The sequence below is a fragment of the Trichosurus vulpecula genome, chromosome 2 (assembly GCF_011100635.1).
Source record: "Trichosurus vulpecula isolate mTriVul1 chromosome 2, mTriVul1.pri, whole genome shotgun sequence".
Lineage (NCBI taxonomy): Eukaryota > Metazoa > Chordata > Mammalia > Diprotodontia > Phalangeridae > Trichosurus > Trichosurus vulpecula.
In genome coordinates this window covers 102,841,249-102,869,215 of record NC_050574.1, presented here as the reverse complement: position 1 = coordinate 102,869,215, position 27,967 = coordinate 102,841,249, and the positions used below count along the sequence as shown (strand labels likewise).

At 38.3% G+C, this 27,967-nt stretch overlaps 1 protein-coding gene across 2 annotated transcripts in view; it reads right to left on the bottom strand.

Annotated features, from left to right (window-relative positions):
* LCP1 (lymphocyte cytosolic protein 1) overlaps positions 1 to 27,967 on the bottom strand; it is a 61,482-nt gene that overhangs the window by 13,332 nt on the left and 20,183 nt on the right. For both annotated transcript variants that reach the window (XM_036744918.1, XM_036744919.1), the window contains exons 2-13: positions 23,324 to 23,410; positions 22,193 to 22,356; positions 21,578 to 21,707; positions 20,962 to 21,094; positions 17,332 to 17,413; positions 12,071 to 12,236; positions 9,786 to 9,928; positions 6,332 to 6,427; positions 5,173 to 5,368; positions 3,297 to 3,375; positions 2,036 to 2,150; positions 534 to 667 (exon numbers count right to left, since the gene is read on the bottom strand). In XM_036744918.1, coding sequence (XP_036600813.1) covers positions 534 to 667; positions 2,036 to 2,150; positions 3,297 to 3,375; positions 5,173 to 5,368; positions 6,332 to 6,427; positions 9,786 to 9,928; positions 12,071 to 12,236; positions 17,332 to 17,413; positions 20,962 to 21,094; positions 21,578 to 21,707; positions 22,193 to 22,356; positions 23,324 to 23,387 — 1,502 coding nt within the window. In that variant the 5' untranslated portion in view covers positions 23,388 to 23,410. The remainder of the gene's footprint in view (positions 1 to 533; positions 668 to 2,035; positions 2,151 to 3,296; positions 3,376 to 5,172; positions 5,369 to 6,331; positions 6,428 to 9,785; positions 9,929 to 12,070; positions 12,237 to 17,331; positions 17,414 to 20,961; positions 21,095 to 21,577; positions 21,708 to 22,192; positions 22,357 to 23,323; positions 23,411 to 27,967) is intronic.

Sequence of the window (27,967 nt, the reverse complement as noted above, 5' to 3'; positions counted from 1 at the left end):
ATCTATAAAATGAGAAGGAAATGGCAAAACCACTCCAGTATCTTTGCTGAGAAAACCTTAAAGGGTCACAAAGAGTCAGACATGACTGAACAAAGACAAGAATCTCTTCTACATCCTGTTACAAAAACAAGGTTTACTCAGAAATTTCATGGCTTATAATCTATATGCCATTGAGTCCACACCCTCGAAAGAGTTTACTCAAGAATAAAAATGCTTTTTTAATTCTCTATGCCTACTTATATCTCAGTCCAGTACAATTAATGTTACCCCAAGTCTCTAGGCTACATAAATGATAGGACTGAATTCAATGGCTTCAGAGGTCTCTTCCAACTCTAGATCTAAAATCCTATACGAGTTTAGATTCAGCTCCCAAAGACATCTAGTGATGTCTTCCATTACTGAAAGTTGTCTCCTTTTGTTTGGCCTACCAGTTAGGCTAAATCCTGTGCTTGGGTTGCCGAAGTTACTAAGCTCTAAAAAAATGGTGACATCCATCTATTATCAGGGTAATCAACTTATCCAATAACTAATACCTTCTCATTAACTGCCAAATTAAGGCAAGTGTCAACGTGCGATTTCCTTCATTGAGATCCTGTCCAGCAATGCCAACGAGAGAAAACTTGGCTTGATTCTTCCCCAGTTCCACAGCATAGTTACAGTTCTCAAGCTGTTAATGATCAAGCAGGAAAATGATTTAGTCAGATGGGTATAAAACAGTGCTTTTTTTTTTTCAAGGAGCTAGCCTTTATTTTTAATTCCTCTAAACCCTCCCTGCCAGACAGAACAAAGGTAAAGAAGCAAGCTAGGATCAACATTTTCTACGATTTTTCTCTAATCTGAACCTGTGATTTCACAGGTGTGAGGAACTCCAAGTATAGAAACTCCTTTCATCGATGAAGATGGTCATTTATTTCTAATCAATGAACTTAGAATATTGCCTGAGGCATTAAAAGGTTAAGTGACTTGCCCATGGTCACATGGGTGGTATGGGTCAGAGACAGGATTTGAATCTAAATGTTCCTGACTCTAAGGCAGATTATTTATCCACTGTGCCCAGTCGCTCCTTTCTATTATTAGCCATGATGAATAATTTGTGTCCAGAAAAAAATTTTTTGGAGGCAACTGGGGTTAAATGACTTGTGTAGGATCACACAGTTGGTGTCTGAGGCCGAATTTGAACTCAGGTCCTCCTAACTCCAGGGCTGGTGCCTTATCTACTGCACCCCCTAGCTGTCTCTAACAGAAAATTATTATTTTCAAGGTTGCTTTTGTATTTCTTAGACTAATAAATGAGTATGATAAGCAGTCTTGATTTGTTCCTCTATGACTGATTCTACGGTGGAGTGGTAACAAGTGTTTGGAATATAACTCATGTCAAGGATCTTTCACATACATTCATAGTGTAATTGAACTGCAAAACCACAGTAAATTCATCATGGCATTAATTATTATTGCCTTCTACTACTCAATATAGAGTCAGCCTTGATTAACTGTTCAACAGATCCCTTGAATGGCTGAGTTTGTGGCAATTCACATGGACAGTTTGAATTCTTCATCTTCCAGACCCATTGCAGGCTGCCAAACCTAACCTGAGGCTGTACACTAGAAATTACAGAACTTTAGAGACAAGATGTGATCATGGCAACAATCTGTAGCTCTTCTTACCACGGTGTTAACACCAGATCCATTACCCAGCCAAGTAAAGCACTGACACAAAGAAAGAGTCCCTTTGGAAAATGTTAGTGAAGACCTGGATGAAATAGAAACTGTAGGAATATGGCATTGCATGCTCTAATAAGCTCAATCAGAATTTTCATATTCGGTGTTTTTGGCAAACCAACATCTAATTGTAAAGAGGTCATTATTTAAAATAACAGGGTTACTTTAAGGAAAAAACTGCCCTAGTTTCTGATCTCTGTGTCTTTGTGTAAATGTTACTTATTTGAGCTTGACCTCCTGATAAAGTATTCATACTGTGCTTGGCAAGGTTATTCCTTCACAACCCTACCAGAATCTGGCAATGGTATTTTCCTACCTTCTTCATGTTACCCCCCAGCTTAGGGTATGGTGGCTTGTTCACTCGGTTCCAGTCAACAGGTACTTTAATCTTTTCATAGAGCTGGAAGATGACCAGGGAGTCTGACAAATCACTAAAAGAAGAAAAAAATGGAGCTTTCAGTAAACAAAACAGAACTATCACTGTGACTATGCTTCTGTGGCATTTTAATACTAAAAGAAATTTCCTTCTACATTATCTCATATAAATCTCATATGAGCACCACATATTTCACAGAACAAAGAAAACATATCCATTTCCCATATGAGGTAAACACACAGAAGCCTAGCTTCTAGACTGCCCTTTACAAGGTAGATATCCTAAGAATGAGTGAAGGGGCTCTAATATGCACTATGACATTTGCTATATTTTTTTCCCCAAAAGGGAGGGGAAAGAATGGAAGAAGAACATGAGGAAATATTATATATCTCCCAGGGGCTTTGACTGTGGAGGGCACTAGTGGGCTGACACATGCCCTAGGTTTCTTGGAGGAGGCATGAACAGCAAAAGGAAATAGAGCTACTGTTAAAGGAATTCTGTTCAGTAAGGTCCTTCTATGCATAAAAAGCAGTACTTCTAACTGCATTTTTATAGAACTTTGAATTTTACAAAGCTCTCTTCTGTGCAAGAATCCCTATATTAATTGATTAAAAAAACTGAAGCTATAAAGGTTAAGTGTTTTGCTCAAGGTCACATAAAAGAGTGACATAGTGGGGCTATTTATTCAAGTTATCTTACTCTAAATGCATCTGCTTTCCTGCTACCACTAATGGTTAGAACAAGCCAGTGTGGTACACGCGGAGGCTACGGATAGGGCCAATAGAGGACATATGGAAAATTTGCTACATTGGTCTTACTACTTGGCCTACTGGGGTTGAGAACAAAAAAAAAAAACAACCTTATGTGGTCATAGATCCCCTTTTTTTGCATTTAAATCTAAACAGCCAGCTCAATTTTCCAAAGAACTCTGTAATAAAAAAATGTTTTTTCTTATACCAGACCCAACAGATCCATCAATCTATGGTTTCTGATGCTGCCCTGTTGGTCTAAGGATGTTGTGTATCCTTGGAAAATGAGATGGGTGTGGCCATGCTCTTGATGTGTCTACCATTATGGGAGAACAAAAGACAAAAGCTTAATTGTAAGAAAGAGATGGCCTTTGTGGTTCAAGCTAGGGAAAGGCATACTTGGAGATACAACTTTTTAGGCATTTCTAGGTCAAGCTTCTATGTCTTCTTACCTGTACAAATGATTAACCCGAGGATTCACACCCAAGGAATTCATCCAGTTCCTAAATGTACGCTCCTCCCTCGTCTCACCTAAAACAAAAGAGGACAACCAGTTATTAAGCAGACGCGTGAAAAACATGTTATCATCAGAATAGACAGAGACTTTTTAAAAACTCCAAGTGGGGCGAGAAAGCAGCTGACAAGAGGGACTAACTGTGATGAATCTTGATTCTAGCTGCTATCATTCACCAATTCCATTTAGTAATTCTTTCTCCCCTCCCCCGCCCCCCACCATGTATGTGCCCAATTCAGTGCTGGGCATGATGAGGAATACAAAATACACTAGGGTGCCTGTGCTCAAGGACTTGCGGTCTAATCAGGGAGATAAGATGGCCACGCACAAAAAAGAAAACAATGTAAGACAGAATATAGTTACTAAGTGACCAAATGTGTGGTACAGATAATAAGTGTTAAGGGAGGTGAGAAAGGGAAGAAATTAGTGTGAGTCAGCCTCATAGGGAAAGACTTCATAGAGGAATATGCTGGAGCAAGGACTTTAAATACTCATGAGATCTGATAGGTTGGGGATTCTGGGGGGGGGGTTGTGGCAGGAGGGGGGGTCCAGGAGGTAGATTGGAGTGGGGAGGGTGTTCCAGGTCAGGAAAAAAGTGTGAACAAAGGCATGACAGTGGAAATGAACAAAGCATCTGCTAAGAGATACGGTTCAGCAGACAGCTTGTGAAAATCTACTGTAAGCAGGTAAGGTCCTGTATTCAAATGGTGAGGGGACTGACCCGACTATAATAGAGGAGATGAAATAAGGTGATGAGCTTAGACTTGACATATCAGGCAACAGGCAGCCATTGTAGGTTCCTAAGCAGGAAAGGGCTGGGCAGCTGGTTGGTACAGGGGATAGAGTGCCAGGCCTGGAGTCAGGAAGACTTGAGTTAAAATCCAGCCTCAGCCACTTACTAGCTGTGTGACCCTGGGCAAATCACTTTACCCTGTTTGCCTTAGTTTCCTCATCTGTAAAACAAGCTGGAGAAAGAAATGGCAAACCACTCCAGTATCTGTTCCAAGAAAACCTCAAATGGGGTCAAGAAGAGTCAGACATGACTGAAACAACTAAACACACTATATTTAGAAGAAGAGTGGCTAAAACATTTTGCCCATGGGAACTCACATTAAGTCCATTAATTACGTATACTGTTCTTTTTTTAACAAAATGATTTATTGCCCTTGATAATGAGATGAAGATGTTGATACTTCATTGGATAATAAGATGTTATTCAGTGGTTTCAGTCATGTCTGACACTTCATGACCCCATCTGAGGTTTTCTTGGCAAAGATACTGGAATGGTTTGCCATTTCTTTCTCTTGCTCGTTTCATAGGTGAGGAGACGGAGGCAAATGGGGTTAAGTGACTTGCTCAGGGTCACACAGCTAGTAAGTATCTGAGGCCAGAACTCAACTCAGGAAGAGGAGTCTTTTTGACTCCAGGCCACTGTACCACCTAGCTGCCCTAATAATGAGATGAGCATTGTCTTTCTGAAAGCATTTAAGGAGATAATGGGTGAAGCCTACCGATAATGGATGGGATATAAGGGTAGTTGATTATTCCTTCTTGGCTATAATTGACATGATTTATCTACTTATTCTCTTCTTTTTTATGTACCAAGAAAACGATTGATCACCGATGTGTTTTGTTATGTTCTCAATCAAGTTTTGAATTACAAACTGAACAGCAATCATATGTGTTTCTGATTTTTCCTAACATCTTAATGCAACCAATTATAGTTACCTTCAAGAGCCCCTAATCAATGTCATTGAACTCTGGTTTATGTGTTTTGGTTTTCCAAAAATCTAGATACAACTGGTTATAGTTACCTTCAAGAGATCCCCAATCAATGTCTTGGTTCTCTGGTTTATGTAAGGCAGGGTATCTGTTAAAGAGATTGGCAATAAAAGCCAAGTTCAACTTGGGGTTCCCACGTACAACATCCGTGGCGGTGACAAACTGCCGGCAGCCCAGTCTTTCTGCTTGTTGCAACATACATTCTGCCCTCTGGATGTCATCCTTCTCCTGCATCAATGTAGACAGATCTCAAGTCTTGGTCAAAGTACTATAAGTCTTGAAGTATATAGGCATAATATAAAAATTAACACTAGATTTACTTATATCCTTAGTTATTTTCCCATGGTGACTACTGCAAATTATCAGCATTTTGTTTATAACTTTTATTTGCCTGAAATCAACACTTAAGACATAGGCCTCAAAGAGATTTTGAAAGCTTACCTCTAGAACTGAAATTTTATCTAAAAGAATTATAGATAAGTATCTGTATATTTTAAAAAATTTCTAAGATAATTTACAAGTTCTTATAGTAGCACTTAATATGTAATAAGGTATATCAGATATTTTTAGAGGATTCCTCATTACTCAATGGACAGATTATCTAAAATAAGAAATTTATGAAATTCTTAAAATTATAGTAAAAAATTCTATAAATGTCTTTTAAGTCCACTACCTAGAATTCCTTCTCACTCTGAGACTTTAATATATAGCATATGAAATAGTAGTAATAATAGCTTATTATGTAGTACTCTAAAAGTCTGCAAGGAATACTGTATTCATTGTCTCATTTGAGCCTCATAACAACCCTGTGAGGGAGATACAGATGAAAAACCTGAGATCATTGGTAAAGGGCCTTGCCCAAGGTTGTACAGCTACTAAGTTTCAGAGTAAGATTTTGAACACCAGCTTTCCTGTCTCCAAGGCCCACATTCTTTCTAGGATATTGTACTGCCGCTTAAGAGTACAATGCGTATTACCTAAATGTCTTCTTACTCATCAATTACTCATCCAGTTCTTGGCACAGTGTCAGCACACAGTAGGTACTTAACACTATTTATTGACTGATCATCTTTTTTAAGAGTAAGAGGCCATAAACACCAACCGCATTCACTGAGGCACAGAAAAAGAATGGTCCCCTCTGAACTTCAGGGTCATCCATTTCCCAGGATAAGTTTATATGTCCATTCTTACCCTTATTCCTGACATGTCAATAGTAATAGCTGGAATACCTTCCTCATCTCCCTTTGGAGCCACCTGTTCAAGCAGGTGGTAGTAAGCTTTTGAGTCCTGTGAGAAATCAAGAAATTAGCATTTTAAAATAATGCAGTTAAGTACACGTGCACTGTGACAGTATTTCCCAATAGCAAGCATGCTTTATTTCTGATTTGGTAATCATTCAAGACTAGAATTTCATTAAAAAAGCTAGAAGCATTTTTGCTCATTTGCGTTTTATGCCCTGTGGTTTACCATATCATTTCACTTCATTTTCTATTCAAAAGCAATTAAAAAAACTTTAAATTACAAGCAACAAGAAAAAAAAACCACATATGCTACCCTTGATGCCTTTTAAGAGGATATAATCAGTTTACATGTATTAAATTGTATGCATGAAAAATATATACCTTTAAAATGCTGTAGAAGTCAGTCAGCTAAGGGTTAAACAAAAGACAAGACAGGAGGAAGCAGAAGAGTTCAAAGAAACATTAATGGATACTAAGCAAAACAGAAGAACGTCAGAGACAGAAGTTGAAGCAATCAGCAAGCATTCTTTAGGGCAAAGGGGGTGAGTAAAATAGCATATGCAGTAAACCCTTGGCTAGACTTTTTGAACTCACAAATCCAGAAATAAAAGCTAAATTTAAGTCTATCTCATGGAATAGCTACAGCAGTATGAACTTATGGATGGTATTTCCACCATCTCCAATATTCTGGAAAATGTCTCAAGCAGAAGAAATTCTAACAATTCCAATCTTTTGAAAGTATATTCTTATTTTCACATGTAGAAATAGAGGTAGACAGACAGACAGACAGATACTTTAAATTCTCTAAAAGCATCTGAAGTGATTATAAACCAAATGAACAAAAACAGAAGTAGAAATATTGTTCACTAGCTGTTAAATAAGAAAGATAATATAGTCTTATTCATTTCTCCTATTAACATGCACTGGGGAAAAGTGATTTTCAATTTCTGTTAGCCCCATCAAGCCCAACCTCAACCTTTCTGCCTGACCTTTTTTTTGACAATCTCTTTAGGGGCACTATCAAGGGGATTCAGCATGAAAAGATAACAAAGGACAACTCCTAAGACCAGTGCTTAGTTATATTATATGCCATGATATCACTTGCCACTTCAGCCACTTTCAGAGTACCAGAAAAAAAGACAAGCTGCCAGATCACCAGCTGCTTCATAGACCTCCCAGGGACTAGTGTGAACTGCACAGATGGAATGACGATCTGCTCTCTCCATAAATGTTGACTTTATGTGATTAAAGCATGTGCCTCTTTTAACGTGACCATCAAAAAAAGAATTTGCCTCAATATATCAATATTACTGTACTTTTTAAACGATTCTGATCCCATTTAGAAACTTTCCAAACTCTCAAATGGTTACAACTCTGGAAGAAGATGGTTCTATTGAATAGAAACCAGTTTAATTGGTGTTTTGGAACAGCTCTAAAATATTCAAGTATCTTAATTTTGATTGAGAAAAGTTATAACAATTTAGAAAGGCTGAATTGCTAACGGCAACTGCAGCTAGACACTTCATTGTCATTCACTTGTTTGAGTCATGTAGAATTTTTCATGACCCCATCAGGGGTTTTCTCATCAAAGATACTAGAATGATTTGCCATTTCCTTCTTTAGTTCATTTTACAAATGAGGAAACTGAGGCAAACAGGGTTAAGTGACTTGCCCAGGGTCGCACAGCTAGTAAGTGTCTGAGGCCAGATTTGAGCTCAAGAACATGAGTCTTCCTGACTCCAGGCCCAGCACTGTATTCACTACACTCATCGAGCTGCCCAAGCTAGACACTTACTTCAAACCTAATCAAGTTTGCTGGAGTCGAGAAGTATGGTCAGTGAGGCTTGATAATAATATCTTAGCATTTATATATACGTTAAAGTTTGCAAAATCCTTTACATGTTAACTCACTTGATCCGCATAACTCTGTGCTATTATCCCCATTTTACAGATGAAGAAATGGAGACACAGATACAAAGTTAAGTGACTTGTCTAGGATCATGTGGCTAGTTAGTGACTAAGACAGGATTCAAACTCAGGTCTTCCTGATTCCAAATTCTGCAGTCTATCCATTGTAGCACCTAGCTGTCCTCAGCTAATTTAGGCAGGTAAATGAGCTTCAGGGTATAAGTACCTATACTTAGGAAATAGGAAACTTTCTATATGGAAGCACCACGGGAATTAGAACTCCATGGAAAGACCAGAAAAGGAAGCTAAAACTTCAGCAATGTAAAGAATCCTAGAGCCTATACCAATTATCTAGATCACAGCATACTTAGTACGTGCAGATGCTTTAAAGGAACACCTAATTCACAAAATCCCACAGGGGGAGGTATCTTGAGGGGTCACCTAGTGTTATCTTGCCTCTTTGTGTCAGGGTTATACTCAGACAATCCATACCCGGACGATGCTCTTTGTCTCTTAAGCAAGAGAGACAACCACTTTCCTAGTAATGCAATTAAGTATCCTATACTTTTTTCTTACAATGAGAAACTACTTCCTGCTGTCCTAGCCAAAATTTCCTCCAGTACAATCTCAGCCTTTTCCATCATCTTGATTTGTCCTTGGCCAGAAAAAAAAAACAGCTGTTGCCTCTCACTAATAAATCCTCTTTCTATATGCTTAAAGAATACCAATTAGGCCTTCTTTTTCTGGGTGTCTGGAACTTATAAGCTGCTGAGATTTTAATATAGGATTTAATTTTCCATAACTCTCTGGAAGAAGTCTTATTCAGGAGAATTCTCAGAATTACTATATTTGAAATTCATAAAACATTCCACATGTAGAAAATAAGCAAACTTTCACAAAATTTATCCAGATTTTAAAAAGAAACTTTTGTCTTTAAATCCTTCAAAGAAAAGTGACTTTTGTTCATTTTTTAAAACGAAAGTGTTCACCGCTTATGAAATTAGAAAGTTATCAGTCCTATCCATAGCATAATCTGCATCTATGAAAACTGACATTTGTCTCTCCCTTTATCCTCCCTTCCTCCCCTCTGTCTTACCCACTGAGTTCCAATGATTGCTAACTGAAGTAGCTAAGACTTTTAAAATATGTATAACTCAATCACTAGAGCCTCAGAGACGCCTCCTCAGACCCAGTAGTGATCATTTCACCAAGGGAAAGCCTGTGGAAAGATTTCAGGAGGGTCCATGAACCTACATGAGAAAAAAAGTTACTAACCTCTAATCAAAATTGATTATTTCCTTCAATTTTTAAAAATTATTCTAAGCGGTTTAATAGGCTTCACCAGACTGCCAGATGGGTCCATGACACAAAAAAGGTTAAGATCTCTGCTACAGACAGGTCTAAACAAAGGCATCTAGGTGGAACTTCAACCAATCCTAACCCCTTTCCTACCCCTCCAATAGTAGTCAGGTGGAATCAAACTGCATTCCTCCTACCTTGATGTCAGTACTGAAGTTGTTGATTTTATTGCAGCCTGAGTTTTCCAGGTGATAATTCGCCCATCTCAGCAATAGGTCCTCAGGGGAAAGTTTCATCAAGTCCTCCAGACTCTCACCTTCCCTCAGAAGCGCAATCAGAGCTAGACAAGTAAAGAAGTAAAAAAGGAAAAAAAAATAAATCCTAGGTGCACGTGGAGACTGGCCATATCTTCTATCAATATAATCTATGAAATTAATATGAAGAAGGAATTAGTAGTGCTTTAACCTCTCTAGGGTGGGTTTATCATCTGTAAAATGAGGCAGTTGGGAAAAATGTCCTCTAAGGCCCCTTCCAGTTCTAACATTCTAATTCTAAGATTTGTCGGTAGGTTTTGTCTGGACTTAAGGGAAACTCCTGTGCTATCATGCTGTTTAGTCAATTTTGCTTTTCTTCTTCACAGTCAAACTCTTAAAAGGGAGATTGAGGAAGGAAAAAGACAAGCTTTGTGGAGGTGAGAAAGACTCTAATTAGATCTAACACAAGACCCCCCCCCCCAAAGTTCTTTCTACCCAATAATCTAATCTCTGCTAATATTCCCTATGTCCCTGCAAGGAAAATAGATAGAAAGCATTATGGTATTATTTATTATCTTATAATTTAAAATGAAACAACTAAGATGACAAAGAAGTGAGCTGCTCAAGATCCCAGTGGCACAACCAGAAATATCACCTAGATTAATTTTGTGTTCATTAGACCACGTTTCCTGATGTGATAACATTTTTACTTTTTGGAAATCAATTTGGTCATAATGACAACAAACTGTTTCTCTTCAATTCTCAGAGATATTGTAGAATTCAAATACTTCTATAATTATAGCATCTCAGCAACATAATTTATTTTCCTTCTGTCAACTTCGAGAGGAAAAGGTTTTACTTAGATAGCAGATTTAATTTAGAATCTGCCATTTTCAAGCCAATATTTTTGTGCCACAGTTTCTAAGATCGGTCTTCCTCCTTTTAGAACATTAACTATAAAGAATTATCACAAGAATACAACATATATGGATGGAGAGTGTGTACATATAGCTCTCTATATGTGCCGATTCTTATTACAGAATAAGGCAAGTAAAAGACACCATGGGACGCTCCATAGAAACTTACAATTTAAAGACAGAAATGACATATCTGGTTATATCAATGTCCAACAGAAGTTACATTTCTGGTGCTAGTCACATCCGTACATTAAATAAAGCTTCTAGAATGTGAGAGTTGGAAGTATTATCAATCATTTAATCTTGCTCCCTTATTTTACAGATGGAAAAGGTGACGATCAGAGGTGAAATGGCTTGCCCAAGATCTCACAGCTAAGTCAGTGGCAGAATCAGGATTAGAATCCAAGTTTCTATATGCCCATTCCAGTGCCCCTTCCACTACAGCACTGTGTTGTGTAACACTAAGCACTTACCTGTGAAACTGGGATATCATTATTTTGTATGCACGTGGAAAGGGTATGCTGCGGCAGATGTTTCAAAGCATATGGAATAAACTTAGCAGGTAATTACTGTCTTATGAATTGTAAATCCATCGTGTCACCTTACTCTGCTTAACACATGAAAGTTTCTCCAAGGATTTACATTTCTAGACAGAGACAATTCTGTTACAGATTCAAGCACAAAGTAACATATAATATTCAATTATCATATTGGGCAGCTAGATGGTACAGTGGATAGAGTGCCAGGCCTGGAGTCAGGAAGACTCATCTTCATGAGTTCAAATATGGCCTCAGACACTTACTAGCTGGGCGACCCTAGGCAAGTGACTTTTACCTCAGTTTTCGCATCTGTAAAATGAGGTAGAAAAAAAATGACAAACCACTCCAATATCTCTTCCAAGAAAACCTCAAATGATCACGAAGGATCGTGAAAAGTCAGACATGACTAAAATAACTGAAGAAACAAATATTCAATTATCTAGATCTAAAATGAGCTATCTAAGGAAAGCTTTTTGAGGTTGGAGTCCCAGACAGCTAAAGAAAGTTACTTGTTCCATTTAAATAGGCATTATCAGCCTGTGTTATTAAGAAGCTTTCACTTTCATATTTTAACAAGTCTGATTATTGTGGGAAAGAAGAGAAATGGTGAACTGTTGAAATCCATCTGCTGTGTCAGGTAGAGAGCCCAGCATTAATTTACATATGCTTTACAAAAGTCTTCTTAAAAATCGGAGCCTGGCTGTCCTTTATACCATTCTCTACTTCATCAAAATATATGCATTCATAGAAGGCTACCCCACAAAATTTGTACCTTCATTTCTGCTGAGTTCAATGTCGGCAAACAATCCAATTTTGATTACTTGCCACAAAAGGCCCAACACCAGATAAGGTTTCCCCTCTTTTAAGTCCTCAGCTCCTATGTTAACAACGTGGCACCCAATGGCAGAAGCAGAGTTCAGAGCCAGGTTCAAATTCTCCTGAAGGGGGGAAAAGGACAAAACATGCCAGTAAATACCAAGTGGTGATCAGCAGTGACAAGAATAACAACTTGACAACCACCTCTAACAGCTAATTTCTTCTGAAGGTCTTGTAGAACTTTAAAGGCATTATCTCATTAGACCGTATAACATCTCTGAGGAAAAAAAAAAGTGATAAGTAACAGAATGAGAAAATAGAAGAATTTAAGCTAGAAGACCCAATGGCTAGCCTGATGCTGTATTCTTCCAAAAAAAAATGTTAATTGGAATGCCCATTTGAGTAATGATTCTTACATTTCCCATCCTGCTTTGAGATGGAGGCAGCACACTAAGCCCCTTACTGAGAAAAAGGCAGCATTATAATATTCAAAGGGGCCACCCATTGTCTTGTCACTGCCTATGCACTCTAACACAACAGTTGATGTAGAGAAAGGTCATAAAAGACAGCTTTCTTGGCATGGAAAGTGAGGGGGAAGAGAATAACCAACATTCAAATTTCTGAAAAAGCTGTGGCTGGTGTTACGATGACAGTATTTACTGAGTACCCATAATATGTGGATAACTTGGTTAAATATACAGACAAGTAATATACTAATTTCTTATAAGCATGTAGCTCATTTGTACAATGTGTAAAGGGGTTAAAATGTGCCAACTCAATCTATACACAGTTATCTCTATCAGGCCATTTGAAAGCCAAAAAAAAAAAAAAGAGTAGGAGGGGATGGAAATTACCCATAAAATAGGAAAAATGTCAGGAATCCACAGTGTTATGATCAAAGAATAATAATAGCTGGCATTTATATAATGCTTTAAGGTTTGCAAAGAACTTTATATTGAATATTTAAGTTGATCTTTTATCTATGAGGTAGGTGCTATTATTATCCCATTTTACTAATAAGGAAGTTGAGGCACAGCAGGTTAAGTGATTTGTCCAGTGTCATACAGCTAGAAAATGTTTGAGGCAGCATTTGAACCCAGGTCTTCCTGACTTTTCCATCACTCTATCTGTTATGGCATGCTGCTTTTTCTTTTTTATTTAGTTTTTTTTCTTTTTTTTAAAATTTATTTATTGTATTTAGTTTTCAGCATTGATTTTCACAAAAGTTTGAATTACAAATTTTTTCCCCATTTCTACCCTCCCCCCACTCCAAGATGGCATATATTCTGGCTGTCCCATTCCCCAGTCAGCCCTCCCATCTGTCACCCCACTCCCCTCCCATTCCCCTTTCCCTTCTTCTCTTGTAGGGCAAGATAAATTTCTATGCCCCATTGCCTGTGTATCTTATTTCCTAGTTGCATGAAAAAACTTGTTGTTGTTGTTGTTGTTGTTTTTGAACATCTGTTTTTAAAACTTTGAGTTCCAAATTCTCTCCCCTCTTCCCTCCCCACCCAGAAGGCAAGCAATTCAACATAGGCCACATGCGTATCATTATGTAAAACCCTTCCACAATATTCATGTTGTGAAAGATTAACCATGTTTTTCTCCTTCCTAACCTATCCCCCTTTATTGAATTTTCTCCCTTGACCCTGTCCCTTTTTGAAAGTGTTTGTTTTTGATTACCTCCTCCTCCCATCTGCCCTCCCTTCTATCATCCCCCCTTTTTTATCTTCTTCCTCCTTCTTTCCTGTGGGGTAAGATACCCAATTGAGTGTGTATGGTATTCCTTCCTCAGGTCAAATCCGATGAGAGCAAGATTTACTCATTCCCCCTCACCTGCCCCCTCTTCCCTTCCTACAGAACCACTTTTTCTTGCCACTTTTATGTGAGATAATTTACCCCATTCTATCTCTCCCTTTCTCTCTCTCTCAATATATTCCTCTCTTATCCCTTAAATTGATTTTATTTTTTTAGATATCATCCCTTCATATTCAACTCACCCTGTGCCCTTTTTGTGTGTGTGTGTATATATATATATATATATATTTATATATACCTACATATATACATACATAGACACACATATGTATATATATGTTTACACACACATATATATATGCATATTCCTTTCAGCTACTATGATATTGAGGTCTCATGAATCATACACATCATCTTTCTATGTAGGAATGTAAACAAAACAGTTCAACTTTAGTAAGTTCCTTATGATTTCTCTTTCTTGTTTACCTTTTCATGCTTCTCTTGATTCTTGTGTTTGAAAGTTAAATTTTCTATTCAGCTCTGGTCTTTTCACTGAGAAAGCTTGAAAGTCCTCTATTTTATTGTAAATCCATATTTTGCCTTGGAGCATGATACTCAGTTTTAGTAGATAGGTGATTCTTGGTTTTAATCCTAGCTCCATTGACCTCCAGAATATCGTATTCCAAGCCCTTCAGTCCCTTAATGTGGAAGCTGCCAGATCCTGTGTTATCCTGATTATTTTTCCACAATATTCAAATTGTTTCTTTCTGGCTGCTTGCAGTATTTTCTCCTTGACCTGGGAGCTCTGGAATTTGGCGACAATGTTCCTAGGAGTTTTCTTTTTGGGATCTATTTGAGGAGGCGATCTGTGGATTCTTTCAATTTCTATTTTACCCTCTGGCTCTAGAATATCAGGGCAATTCTCCTTGATAATTTCTTGAAAGATGACATCTAGGCTCTTTTTTTTGATCATGGCTTTCAGGCAGTCCAATAATTTTTAAATTATCTCTCCTGGATCTATTCTTCAGGTCAGTGGTTTTTCCAATGAGATATTTGACATTGTCCTCCATTTTTTCATTCCTTTGGTTCTGTTTTATAAAATCTTGATTTCTCATAAAGTCACTGGCTTCCACTTGCTCCAATCTCATTTTTAAGGTAGTATTTTCTTCAGTGGTCTTTTGGACCTCCTTTTCCATTTGGCTAATTCTGCCTTTCAAGGCATTCTTCTCCTCATTGGCTTTTTGGAGCTCTTTTGCCATTTGAGTTAGTCTATTTTTTAAAGTGTTGTTTTCTTCAGTATTTTTTTTTCAGTATTTTTTTGGGTCTCCTTTAGCAAGTCATTGACTTGTTTTTCATGGTTTTCTTGCATCATTCTCATTTCTAGTCCCAATTTTTCCTCTACTTCTCTAACTTGCTTTTCCAACTCCTTTTTGAGCTCTTCCATGGCCTGAGACCAGTTCGTGTTTTTCTTGGGGGCTTTTGATGTAGGCTCTTTGACTTTGTTGACTTCTTCTGGCTGTATGTTTTGGTCTTCTTTGTCACCAAAGAAAGATTCCAAAGTCTGAGACTGAATCGGGGTGTGTTTTCGCTGCCTGGCCATGTTCCCAGCCAACTTACTTGACCCTTGAGTTTTCCATCAGGGTATGACTGCTTGTAGAGCAAAGAGTACTTTGTTCCAAGCTTGAGGGGATGTGCTGCTGATTTCAGAGCTATTTTTATACAGCCAGCTCTGCCACCCCAGCACTCCTCCTTCCTCAAGAACCACCAACCGAGACCTGATGCAAATCTTCAGCAGGCTCTGCACTCCTGCTCTGATCCACCACTTAATTCCTCCCACCACATGGGCCTGGGGCCGGAAGTAACTGCAGATGTAGTTCTGTAGCTGCACCTCCCCCGCTGCCCCTGGGGCGGTGGCCGAACTGCAAATTCTGTCCCCTGCAGCTTTTCCCACTAACCTTCTCTGTTGTCTTTGGCGTTTGTGGGTTGAGAAGTCTGGTAACTGCCATAGCTCACTGATTCAGGGTGCTAGGGCCTGTCCTGCCCAGCTCCTGGTCTGGTTGGTACTGCTGCCTCCCATGCTGAGCTCTGCTCCCCTCCACTCCATGTGCCATAGACCTCATCCAGCGAACATCCAGGCTGTCCTGGGCTGGATCCCTGCTTCCCTCTGCTATTGTGTGGGTTCTGCAGTTCTAGAATTTGTTCAGAGCCATTTTCTATAGGTTTTTGGAGGGACGTGGTAGGGAGCTCACAGAAGTCCCTGCATTCCAGCTGCCATTTTGGCTCCACCCCTCTATTTAGTTTTTTAAAATTGTTAAATTCAATCTTATTTTACTTTTATTAAGATCTACCTTCTTTTCCTCTGACCTCCCTGCCCTCTCCCAATAAGAAAGCTAAAAAAACAAAGCCTCTGTTACAAACATGTATAATCAAGGAAAATTCCTACATTAGGTATGAAAAAAAGTGCCTCAGTTTACACTCTGAGACTAACAGCTGTCTTTCAGAAAATGAGTAACATGTTTCATCATGAGCCCTCTAGAATCGTGGTTGGTCACTATATTTATCCAAAATCCTAAATTTTTCAAGATTTTTTCTTTACACTATTATTATCATTGTATAAATTGTTCTCCAAACTCACTTCATTCTATATCAGTTCATACAAGTCTTCCCAAATTTCTCTGAAACCACACCATGCACACACACACACACACACACACACACACACACGACTACTTACACCCAAACAGGAATCAATAAATTAATACATTGCAGATTAACTAATCAGTGATGTATGTTCTTAACCAAGTGGATTCAATTATTTTATAGAAGTGGAATGAAAAGAAGAAAGGCATTTTAACGGTTCTGAATGCACTTCAGGCTGGTTAGTTTTCCAGTTAATCAAAGTAATTGAATGCTAAAAGCAGGTTATGTTTATCACGCCGATGCAGGCAATCATGTAGTAAAGGCTGCCAGAACACTTCCCGTTTTCTTCCCCCTCATTTCTTAGAAAGGCTTATCTTTTTCACTAAAATGGCATATTTTTGGAACGGGCTCAAAGATAACTCATAGGGGAAGTTGAAGTTAAATTTAAGCTACTGAGAATTTTCTTCATCAATGAATCTCTCTCCTCCCTCCACTCCCCACTCCCCAATTTTTTTTTATTATAGTACAGCTATTGGTTATACTAAAAGACAAAACCGAAACATTTTCCCTTAATTCCCACCTGTCTACACAGAAATCATAGGCCCTGAATCCTGGCTTATTTCTCTTTTTTGGTTCAGTTTCTGGGAAATTCTGTACTAAATCAAAACACAGCTAATTTTATACTCTGCCACAAGCTGATTCTGGTAGCTTAAGACAGGGATGTGGATTGATTTTGTGGCTGTCGCACTCATCTCTCACCTAAATCTATTCCTGTAACTTAGATGAAATAGAAAAAAAAAACCCAACATTTTTCCATACCTGGATGGTGAACGGGGTAAGTTTCTTTTTGTTGATTGTTCTTTCATCAATCGTATCTGGCACTGACAGGTTGATCATTTTACTAAAATGGAAAAGACCAAAGTGAAAACAGTAAATGAATTGGCTCCTGGCCATCAAGGCCTAACAATACTGACTTATTTATTTATTTTTTTGGATATTCCAACATCACTGTAAGCAGGCAAGACAACATTATACCTAGGCACCGGGGTTGCAGAGTGGAGTCAGGCAGACCTGAGTTCAAATCTGACCTTATATACTTACCAGCTGTGTGACCCTGAGAAAGTTATTCCACCTCTGTTTCCTCAACTGCAAAAGGGAGACAGTAACAGCACCTACCTTGGAGGTTGTTGTGAAGATGAAATGAGAAAATATTTGTAAAGTGCTAGCATAGTGCCTGGAATATAGTAGGTGCTCAATAAATGCTTGTTTCCTTTTTTCCTTCCTAGTCTATGCTCTCCATATGTGAAACCAAAGGGGTTATTTTGATTTGAGTAAACCTAGAATAGGCTTAGCATACCCAAGGGAGGGAAGCTGAATACATCAACATCTTTGGATTTTGGGACTGAAGAGGCAAATACATTTTGTGTACAGACATACACACCTCCCTGAATTTTCTTAGCATATCAGTAAATCCTGAAAAGGCAGCTAGGTGCTGCAGTGGAAGGGGTGCTGGGCCTGAAGTCAGGAAGACTCATCTACCGAGTTAAAATCTGGCCTCAGACACTTACTAGCTGTGTGACCCTGGGTGAGTCACTTGACCCTGCTAGTTATCTGTAAAATGAGTTAGAGAAGGAAATGGCAACCCACTCCAGTTTCTTTGCTGAAGAAACCCCAAACGGGGGTTTTCTAGACCCCCAAGAGTCAGACATGACTGAAACAGCTGAACAACAACAAATGCCTAAAGCAAATCTCATGCTTCCCCATTTCCTCAGTCATTTCAATCAAGGTCATTTCTTCACAAAGAAAGCCAGCAGAGAGAACTAGTTAGTCTCATAGGTTCCCAAAGTGGATGATACCACCCTCATGGGGAGCCCTGGAACTATCCAGGGTGGGGGTAGTAGCTTTGGGTACAACTGGTGGGCATTGAATAAAACAAGGGGGTGGTAGAAGCACAAGAAAAGAAGAGAAGAAAATTTTGAAAAACCGTATGTTTCATCTGTTGTGTGACAGAGTTAAAGTCGTAGTGATTATATCATTTTTCAAATAAACACACAACACGCAAGTTATAACTTATCAGTGGTCAAGTCCGATGACAAGGTCTTAACAAGCAAGTTTTGGCAGGTGAGCCTGTAAGTCTTGCATGCATCAGCAGGAATATGTGAGTGTAATGACTTGTTTACAATACAATACTATATGGTTACATGATGCAATATTGTGTTATTAAAATTTCACTGCAGGCATAAACCCCATAAATTCACAATAAATTATTAAATTGAAGTTGCATCATTTCAAAAAAATTATATTTTTTGAAATGATGCAGATTAAAAAAAACATTAAAGAAAGTGGATTTCCAGGGGGGCACTGAGTAATTTTTATTTTTTTTAAAGGGGGCAGTAGGCCAAATAAGTTTGGGAACCTCTGCTCTACATGTTTCTGGCTGGGAAAAGGGTGAAAATGATGCTTTCTGTCACCCTAACCTTGTACTTCTAATGTTAAAATAGTATTTTAGGCAAGAAAACATAAAATTATTTAATATTATTATCGCTAATAATAATAGCTAGCTGTTATATGGCAAAGTGCTTTACAAATGTAATTTCATTTTACTTTCATAACAATCCTAGGAGGTAAGTGCTTTATTATTATCCCCATTTTACATGAAGAAATGGAAGCAGAGAGAGGTTAAGTGACTTGGCCAGGGTCACGTAGTTAATAATTTTCCGAAGTCAAACTTGAACTCTGGAATTCCTGACTCCAAGTAATAATAGAAATAATAATAATAGCTGGTATTTATAGAGTATTTTAAAGTTTGCAAAGCACTTTATATACCATATCTGATTTGATCTGATTTCAAAACAAGCAAGTGAGGTAAATACTGCTACAGGTATTGTCGTTCAGATTTTATAGATGCCTAGTATAGGCTAGAAACACCTGAAGGATATATCACAATGCTGATGTCCCATACCACAACTAGGTTTAGATCAACTCCACTTTGGAAAAATTCATTTCATTGATTCATTTTCACATATTTATTAAAATATTAGTGACCTGATTTGAATATTCACACATCGTATTGGACATCTGAAGATTGCTTACAAAACATAATCTTCCATAAAAATATAATCCACAAAAATATTTTCAGATATCCCCTTCTAGGTAAGCAAGAAATGTTCTTTTGATTAGATGAAGTTCTTGAGAACTTTTCTACTTCTAAAAAATTATTTGTGGCAAGAATACCATTTTTACACAAAGACACATGAAACACATACACTCCCTTTCTCCTTATGCACAACCCATAGCGATCTTGGCAGCTTTGCATTGCTCAGGCTTTTAGCTATAGCCCCACCACTTTCCTAAAACAGTGCAAAGGCCAAACCATGAAGGATTTTTAATGTCAATTTCTCTGTCTGCCTCTTGGCCTTTTCTACAACCATGCTTAGCACAGTAGACATTTCCACAGCTCCCTCAATCTTTACCAAGAAAGAAGAGGAGTATGGGGAATAGAACAGTTACAGAGATATGACTACAGGCTCTGGTTAATGCGGTTGGGCAAAAGTATACTCCTATATCTGACGACAGTGGTCTCGATCTATCTAACATTAGTGGTGGTTCTCAGGGAGTCCACAAGACTGCTTTGTCCTTTTTCCTCCTCAGTCTGAATTTCCACACTAACTACAGAGAAGCTCTGTCCCTTATCTCTGAAGAACAGAGGCCTAATTAGAACTTAACTATACAAATAAACCCTGGAGAAGCCTAGACTACTGCTAGGATGGTCCTATAACGGCAGTAATAGCAACTCTAGGAAAGACCGGTGTGAATTAACATGTAAGGCAAATGGTTGATTGTGTGCTAGGATAAACTACCCATGCTTCGGGGATAATGCTTTCTCTAAAGTAGCTTGATAAACTTTTTCCTCTAAATTCATGTAGAGGTCATGTGCCCATGAATGTACAACACAAAATTCCTGTCTTAGCCATAGAGTTGAGTTCCTTAACTCTGATGACAGGACATATTCAAGGTTAAGGATTGTGCAAATAACTCCTCTCAATTATAATTTCCCATTTTAAATTACTATTGTACCAATATCAGGGAATGTTTAGATGACATAAATAGCATATTATCTACAAATTATTGCTATTTTGGCCACAGAATCCATCATGTCTTTATTTTTTTCAACAATGAATTTACCTTTCTAATTATATTTGGTTTAGGCTTTTATTAAAATTAGTTTGGACCCCATGAGCTATCAACCAATGACTAGGGAAAAAGCATCAGTAGAGTGTGCTGCTATTGGGAAACTGCCAAACATGGGGTTAAAACAGTACCAAGTTTACTCCACAAACTAAAAACTACCACATACTTATACATTCACATACATGTTACATACTTATGAATATGTACACATGCATGTATACAGACACTTTTAGAAACCGATGAGGAAGTATTATTTACCATAGGACGATGCCATCTCCAACAGCAGTAAAGAGGTCATCTGTGTTTGGATCCATAGGGAGGACGTGCTTACAATCAGGATCATTTTCCAGGGCTTTATTTACCCAGTTAACAAAGGCATATTTTTCTTCCTCTGAAAGTCAATGGTTACATTTATCCATTTGCAAAATCATACTCCAATATAAACAACAAAGTTCACTCTGGTCTCAGAATGTCAGAGAGAAACAAACCTTGTAAGTTCATCTAGTCCATCCCCCTGCTACCTTCCAAAACCTTCAGTGCCTTTTGTAAACAGCCATAGTATCTGTGTTTACCCAAAGTCACAAAACGCTCTGAAAATAGACTTGAAGGCAGACAGAGATATTCAATAAGAGCATTTAGTGGGAGGAAATAAATATTGCTTCTGGCACAGAAGGAATATGGTCTAATGCTTATAGGATGAACCTTAGGGGCTCTGCTTCTAGCCTTCTTGAGTGTTATGTGGTTATGGGTAAATCACTCAAATTCTCTGTGCTTCTTTCTAATCATTCCCAAAATAGGCTAATTCATGGGGGATTTTGAGGTAAAATGGGTATATGTAATCTTTCTCTTCTGTTTGTAGGCATTATGAATTTACCTGAATAGGAATGCTGCGTCCCAACACTGGACTGTTCTGAGGTACCACCAATAGCACAAATTCCTTCTTTCTTATTAATGGCTTTTCTGAAGGTCTTGGCAACTTCTGTGCTTTTTAACCCATGAAACACCTGTGAAAACAGTAGGCCTTTAGAGAAGTTCAAGGCTTAACCAGGAAACTTTGGAAAAAGAGGAGAACATTGCCACAGCATGAGAACCACATTTGTTCTAGCCACATGCTAAAAACCCTCCACTAAAGCCCTGTTCTGATGGCTCATGGTGGTACAAAGTGACCCTGGGTTCTTGAAGGCACTGCCAAGTGGAGCAGGACTTTGTAGGTTCTATCAAACTGGAAAGGTTCAACTGTGAGCCTAGTGAAGGATTCCATCATTCAAAGATCACTCTAGCCAAGTGCAGAAAGGCTCATCACCAGATCAGGTATCACACTTCTGAACTTCTTTTACCATAACAGGCTATGAAGACTGACTACTAAGGTGTAGAGGAATCCTTGATCAAGGAAGTCCTGCACTAATGAACTAGTAGACCCTTGAGATATCAGAGCATTAAAAGCTCTATTCTGAAAATGTCATTCCACATCTTTTATTTTCATACTCACTGAGATAAACTCATCAAAGCTGATCCGGCCATCATGGTTTAGATCTCCAGTAGCCATCAGGTTCTCGGTGATTTCCCTTATTCTGTACCCAGGTAAGGGCAAGCAAGCTGCCTTGAACAAGTCATTCAGTTCATTGCAGCTGATGTACCCATTGCCATCTGTATCTGTAAATAATAAATAACAAACATATTGGTGGTTGTAGTGGTAGCCCATTATCATTACCAAGCACTTTACATAAGTTACCTCACTGAGCCTCACAATGAACCTATGAAAGGTGGTTAGGCAGTTATTACATCCCCCATTGACATGCCCCAAATTCCACAGATAAAAAGTGGGAAAACTGGCAATCAATCCTGGGCATTCTGATACCAAATTTGGAGCTCTTTCCACTTTACCGTGCTGTCTCACATCATGCTGCCTTCCCAACGTGCAATGGCCATTAAACCAAGTATACTGGGTGTGTCAGATAGGATGCATGGGAAGGTAATGGAGACAATGAGCCCAGGATCTGAGGCTGCCCCCATAAAAAGGCCGGAAGCTCCACAAAACACTGCAGCTATCACTCAAAGAGTATATCATACTATCACTCAGAAGGTACTGTGCTAGACCCTTCTGGGAGACGAGGGAACAACAGGTCCTAGCTCCAGGGTGAGGAAGCTGAAACTCTAAGAGTCAGAGGTGGGGATTCTGGCAGAAGGGATCTAGAACTAAGAAGAAAATCAACCAAAGTGATTAAAAAGTGAAATGGGATACAAAATGATTGTTATTAGGAAGAAGAGAGAAATGGGAAAAGGGAATGGATGTCAGTAATACAAAGTCAGGAGAAATAACAACAACAAAACTAAGTAAGGGCTGAAAGAACCAAGAGTTGGGAGATTTCCCAGGTTGGAAATGGATAGAGGGAAGAGGAAGGATGTGAGGTGAGGCAGAGGAAGATGGACTTTAAATGTAATCTCTTCTTGGGAACTGGCACCTTCAGCCACTTCTAACCAGTCCCACTGATTTTTTTCTGAATTCTTCTACTGTGCCCATATTTCATCATTTTGATGAAGCTGTGCTAAGGTAATTGAGTAAAGAGAATTATTAAGCAAATATTAGACCTCAAAATATCTTTCATACCAATGTACTCACCAACTTTGGAGAAAGCTTCTCTGAGTTCTGCCATTTCTTCATCAGATACTGAACTTCTGGCCATTTTTACTGTTTTGAATAATCAATCTACAAAAATAAGCAAAAAACCATAGATGTAATATATGTATATGTATGTATATACATATACACATATATACATACTACATATGACATTGCAAAATATAAAAATATACCACATATGTATCAAAGGATATATCTGATAACTTATATAGCATCATGTTCCACCTTTACCTTCACACTGAAAGCTTTCAGATTTTCAAAGGCAATTGGCTCAACAATGGAAACCCCCATCACATGGCTGGAATAAGAGTTTAATTACACTTGACACCTCCCTTGCCCAACCTATATACTATTAAGCTTAACTGAAGGGAGGAGGAACAGAATGGTTAAAAGGCAAGGATATTATTTCTGGCATCTTTTAATTCTCTTATTCTATCTACAAATTATACTCTCATTTTCACCCTGCAGCATCACAACTGATGCTAAATGTTATCAATGACAATACCAGAAAGGGAACAGTGAAAGTGTTGCCACATATAGGCAGCAATTTTATCATTTTGTTTTACTATTACCCAGATATGATACAACATAAAAAGAAAATAAAGAAATGTTGTTATAACCTCAGAATTTCCATATCCAGACTTAGGTTTGCTTATTTTTAAATAATTATTTTAGATGCTTAATATGGGATCGTTGTCTATAAACTATTATAGATTTTGCTTCATTACCATGTAATATATATGTGCATGTATTATATTTAGACACACTGTTCTGTTTTCCAAAGTCAATTAAGTTAAAACTGTGAGTTCATGATGCATACTTATCCATAATAACCTATTTGTTTTGATATATCCCAAGTATATCACTCAGATTTGATCACCTAATAAGTAATCTCTATATATTTTCCTTTTAAATATAATGATTCTGTAACTTCAAAAGTTTTGAAACCTCTGTTCTATATGACAGACATTAATTTAACAAATACATATTAAGCAACTTCTGCAAGGCACAAAGAGATAAAAAGAACAAATGCAGTTCCTGTCCAAAAATGTATTATAATAAAGGATATAAGGCATGTAAATACATTTAATACAAGACAATATGTGGAAAGTGAATTCTTGTTAGGCTTGTGTCCAATTAGCATTTTTCTTTAAGTCTTTGTTTGTAGCTATTTTCACATTGTTATCTTCTTCTGAGTTTATGTCTTGGTCTTCCATGCCACTGTAACAGTGGGTTATAGTCAAGTTCTTTTATTTGTTGTTTGCTCATTTTCCAGGCTATTTCTTGACTTTCAACTTTATATTAAAGTTGGGTTCTGCTCACCTGGGGATAGGGAGGCACTGTCCCAAGCTTCAGGCTTTTTCATTCTGCTGTTTTTAGAGCTAGTTCTGGAGGTCTGCAAGTTTTTGGTGCTTCCAAGATGGTAGGTGAGGTACAGTCACTGCTCTCCTGGTTTGCACTCTGGTCTTTACCCAGGAAGGGCCCCTGTAGCCGCAAACACTAGCACTCCTCTTGTCCTTGGAATTGTAACCAGGTCCCTTGTTCCCCTGCCATTGTAAAAACTAGTTCTCCTCTTGGCCCTGGAAGTGTGACTAGGGTCCCTGGTCCCTTGTGACTGACCACTAGCACTCCTCTCTGCCCTGAAACTGTGGCCCAGAACTGCATATGGGCAATAGTTACCAATCAGCACCAGCTGTACCCAGTACCAGGAGAGAGTCCCCTGTGATCTCTTTCCGAGCAGGTATCTGGCCCTCATACCATCTGCGGGCTGCGAGCTCCTGAAGCTGCTACTGCTGCTGTGGCTGCTGTTGTTGCCTTGTGTGTGGGTGCTCCAGACAGGCCTCCTCAGGGTCACAGACCTTTTCTGCAGACTTCCTCAGTTTTCTTAGGCTGGAAAAATGTCTCACCCTGACCTTTTGTGTGCTCTGCTGCTCCAAAGTTTGACTTGAGGTGTTAAAGTTATTTAGAGGGGAATGTTGTAAGAGTTCATTCAGGTGGGTTACCTCCTTAAATCCACCATCCTGGGAGGCCTTCGAGCATTACTTCTCCAAATTTTCCAATTTTTATTAAGGGTCATGTCATCCTTCTAGTCATCTAGGTTTAAAATCTCAGTTGCCCTTAACTCTTATCTCTCCCTCATGCATAATAGCCAAGGAGTTGCCAAGTATTATTGATTCTAACTCCATAATATCTCTGGTATCCATTCCCTTTTGTCCATTGGAATAACCACTACTTTATCATCACCGGGCTAGTACAATAGCCAGCTAATTGGTCTCCCTAATTCCCAGTCTCTTCCTTCTCCAGTCCATTTTTCATCCATGCAAAAACCATCCTCCTAAAAAGACAGGCCTCATGTCACTCCCCTATTTAAAAATCTTTAGGGGTTCTACAAACTCCTCAAGCTGGCACTTAAAGCCCTCTACAATCTGGACTCTGCTTACCTTTTCAGACTCATTTCATATTTCTCCCCTTGACATTTGATAGTCTAGTCAAACAAGCTTATTAGCTGTTCCCTGAACTCCACATAGCATTTTCCATTTCTACCACTTTACATGGGTTATGTCTGGAAGGCAGTCTCTTCTCACCTCCAAACCTTAGAATGACTCACTTTCTTCAAGAGTTAACTCAACAAGATCAAATCATGTAACAAGAAGGAATATGAACATAAGAAACCCATCAATTTCAGGGACATAAAGAAAAGAAAGGGGAAATGAGGAGAAATCAGTTTAAGGGAAGAGTAAGTAATTTCATGCAAGCTGAGGTTAAGAATATTATTCCACCTTGATGGGATCCAAACAAAAACACATTATCTTGGGAGAGCAGCTTCTAACCAGCAGGATGAGAAATGAATCATAGAATGTCATAATTGGCAGGGACCACAGAGATCATTTAGTTCAAAACCATCGCACTCTACTTCATTTTACAGACAAGGAAACTGAGGCCAAGGAGGCTTGCCTACGTTCCAGGTCTGAAGGAAATGCTAGACCAGGGTTTATAAATGGACCTACTGCTGAGGGAAGCAGGGTAAGAATTGAGTTTACCATTAAATGAGCCATTACGCTTCATAAAAGAGAAAGGCATCTCTCATCTAAATAAACTGAATGTGCCAATGACATAGTTTTCCAGAAGCAGAGAAGCAGGAAGTGGAAGTAATTAGATTGAATATCTTTAGCTGAGGTCATCTCAGAGAAATGCATCAGTAGAGCTAGCAGCAAACATTAGGCACTATACATAGCATCATCATTGTGTTTACCTGGAAAAGTGGGTTCTATGAAATTCACCCTCATTTAAAGGTACAGGAAATGCCAATGTCATTAAGACCAAAAAGGTTAGCCCATGAGGTTATCAGTGTATGTGCTGCTAGCACTGCAGGTTAGTAACAAAATATGGGAAGAAATTCAAAAGAATAGCAAAGAGGGTTCAAGTCATTTGGAGCACCGAAGGAGGAGCTGATGAGACAGGTCCCCTTTGAATCAATGTAGTATCTTCAGCCGTGGTCTGTTGCTCCTGCACTGTCTCTCCACTTTTAAGAAACTTCTAGTCATGTTCTGGCCAGGAGCCATTTTTAAGATCTGTAGCAAATTAGTAGGGAAGTTTGGAACCAAACTTCTGAAATGCTGCCCACAGGATAAATTCTAAGGGCAAAAAGCTTGAATCACTTACGTAAGTCAGGTTTGACTATATTTATGTGCAGATTTCATTTTATTAAGCTGTAACATTCTAAGACATTTAGCCACAGGGTATACATACCAACTTTTTAAGATTCTACAATTTTAAAAAGAGTATTTAGAAATATTAGTAACACAAAAATAGCAAAGAGTAGTAAAGTTTATACATATATTTCATAGCTCTAGGAGTCTATAATTCTATAACTCATTAGCCTAAATTAATAGGTTTTGAGGCTAAAGATCAACAAATTTGGGATCAATAGGAGAATATAAGTTTTAAGAAATAGGGCATACAAGAAAGATACCTGATGTTTTTAGTTCCCTAAAGTCTGAAATTGTTAATTGTTTTAAGGAGTTCTTAACAGTTATGGAAAAGAGGAAGAGAAATGTCATGAGATAATTATAAAAGTCATTAGTTGGTCTATTATCAGATGGTATATTTCTCTCACAATGTGGCTCAGAGGCCAAAGGAGTACTCTGCACAAATTTCAACTTCTTACACAAATTCAGCGGGAATTCAGGAGGAAATTACTCAACTTCATTTAAAAAACATGTAATATATAACAACATTAATGTATCTAGAGTAACTAAAGAGAGTGACTACAAGAAAATTCACCATTACAAAAGACATGATTTTAGTGGTCAAGTTAAGTTAATGAGTATTTATTAAGTACCTACTATGTGCCAGGCACTATGCTAAAAGTTGAGGATACAAAGAAAGACAAAATAATTAAAAAAAAAACAGTTCCTGCTCTCAAGGAGTTCACAGTCTAATGGGAGAGAGTATGTAAACAACTGTGTACAAAGATTTATACAAGTAAATGGTAGATAATCACAGAGGGAAGGTGCTAACATTAAGGAGAACCAGGAAAGGTGAGATTTTAGCTGGGACTTGCAGGGAGACAAGGAAGTCAGGAGATGGAGGTAGAGAATTCCAGGCATAGGGGACAGCCCA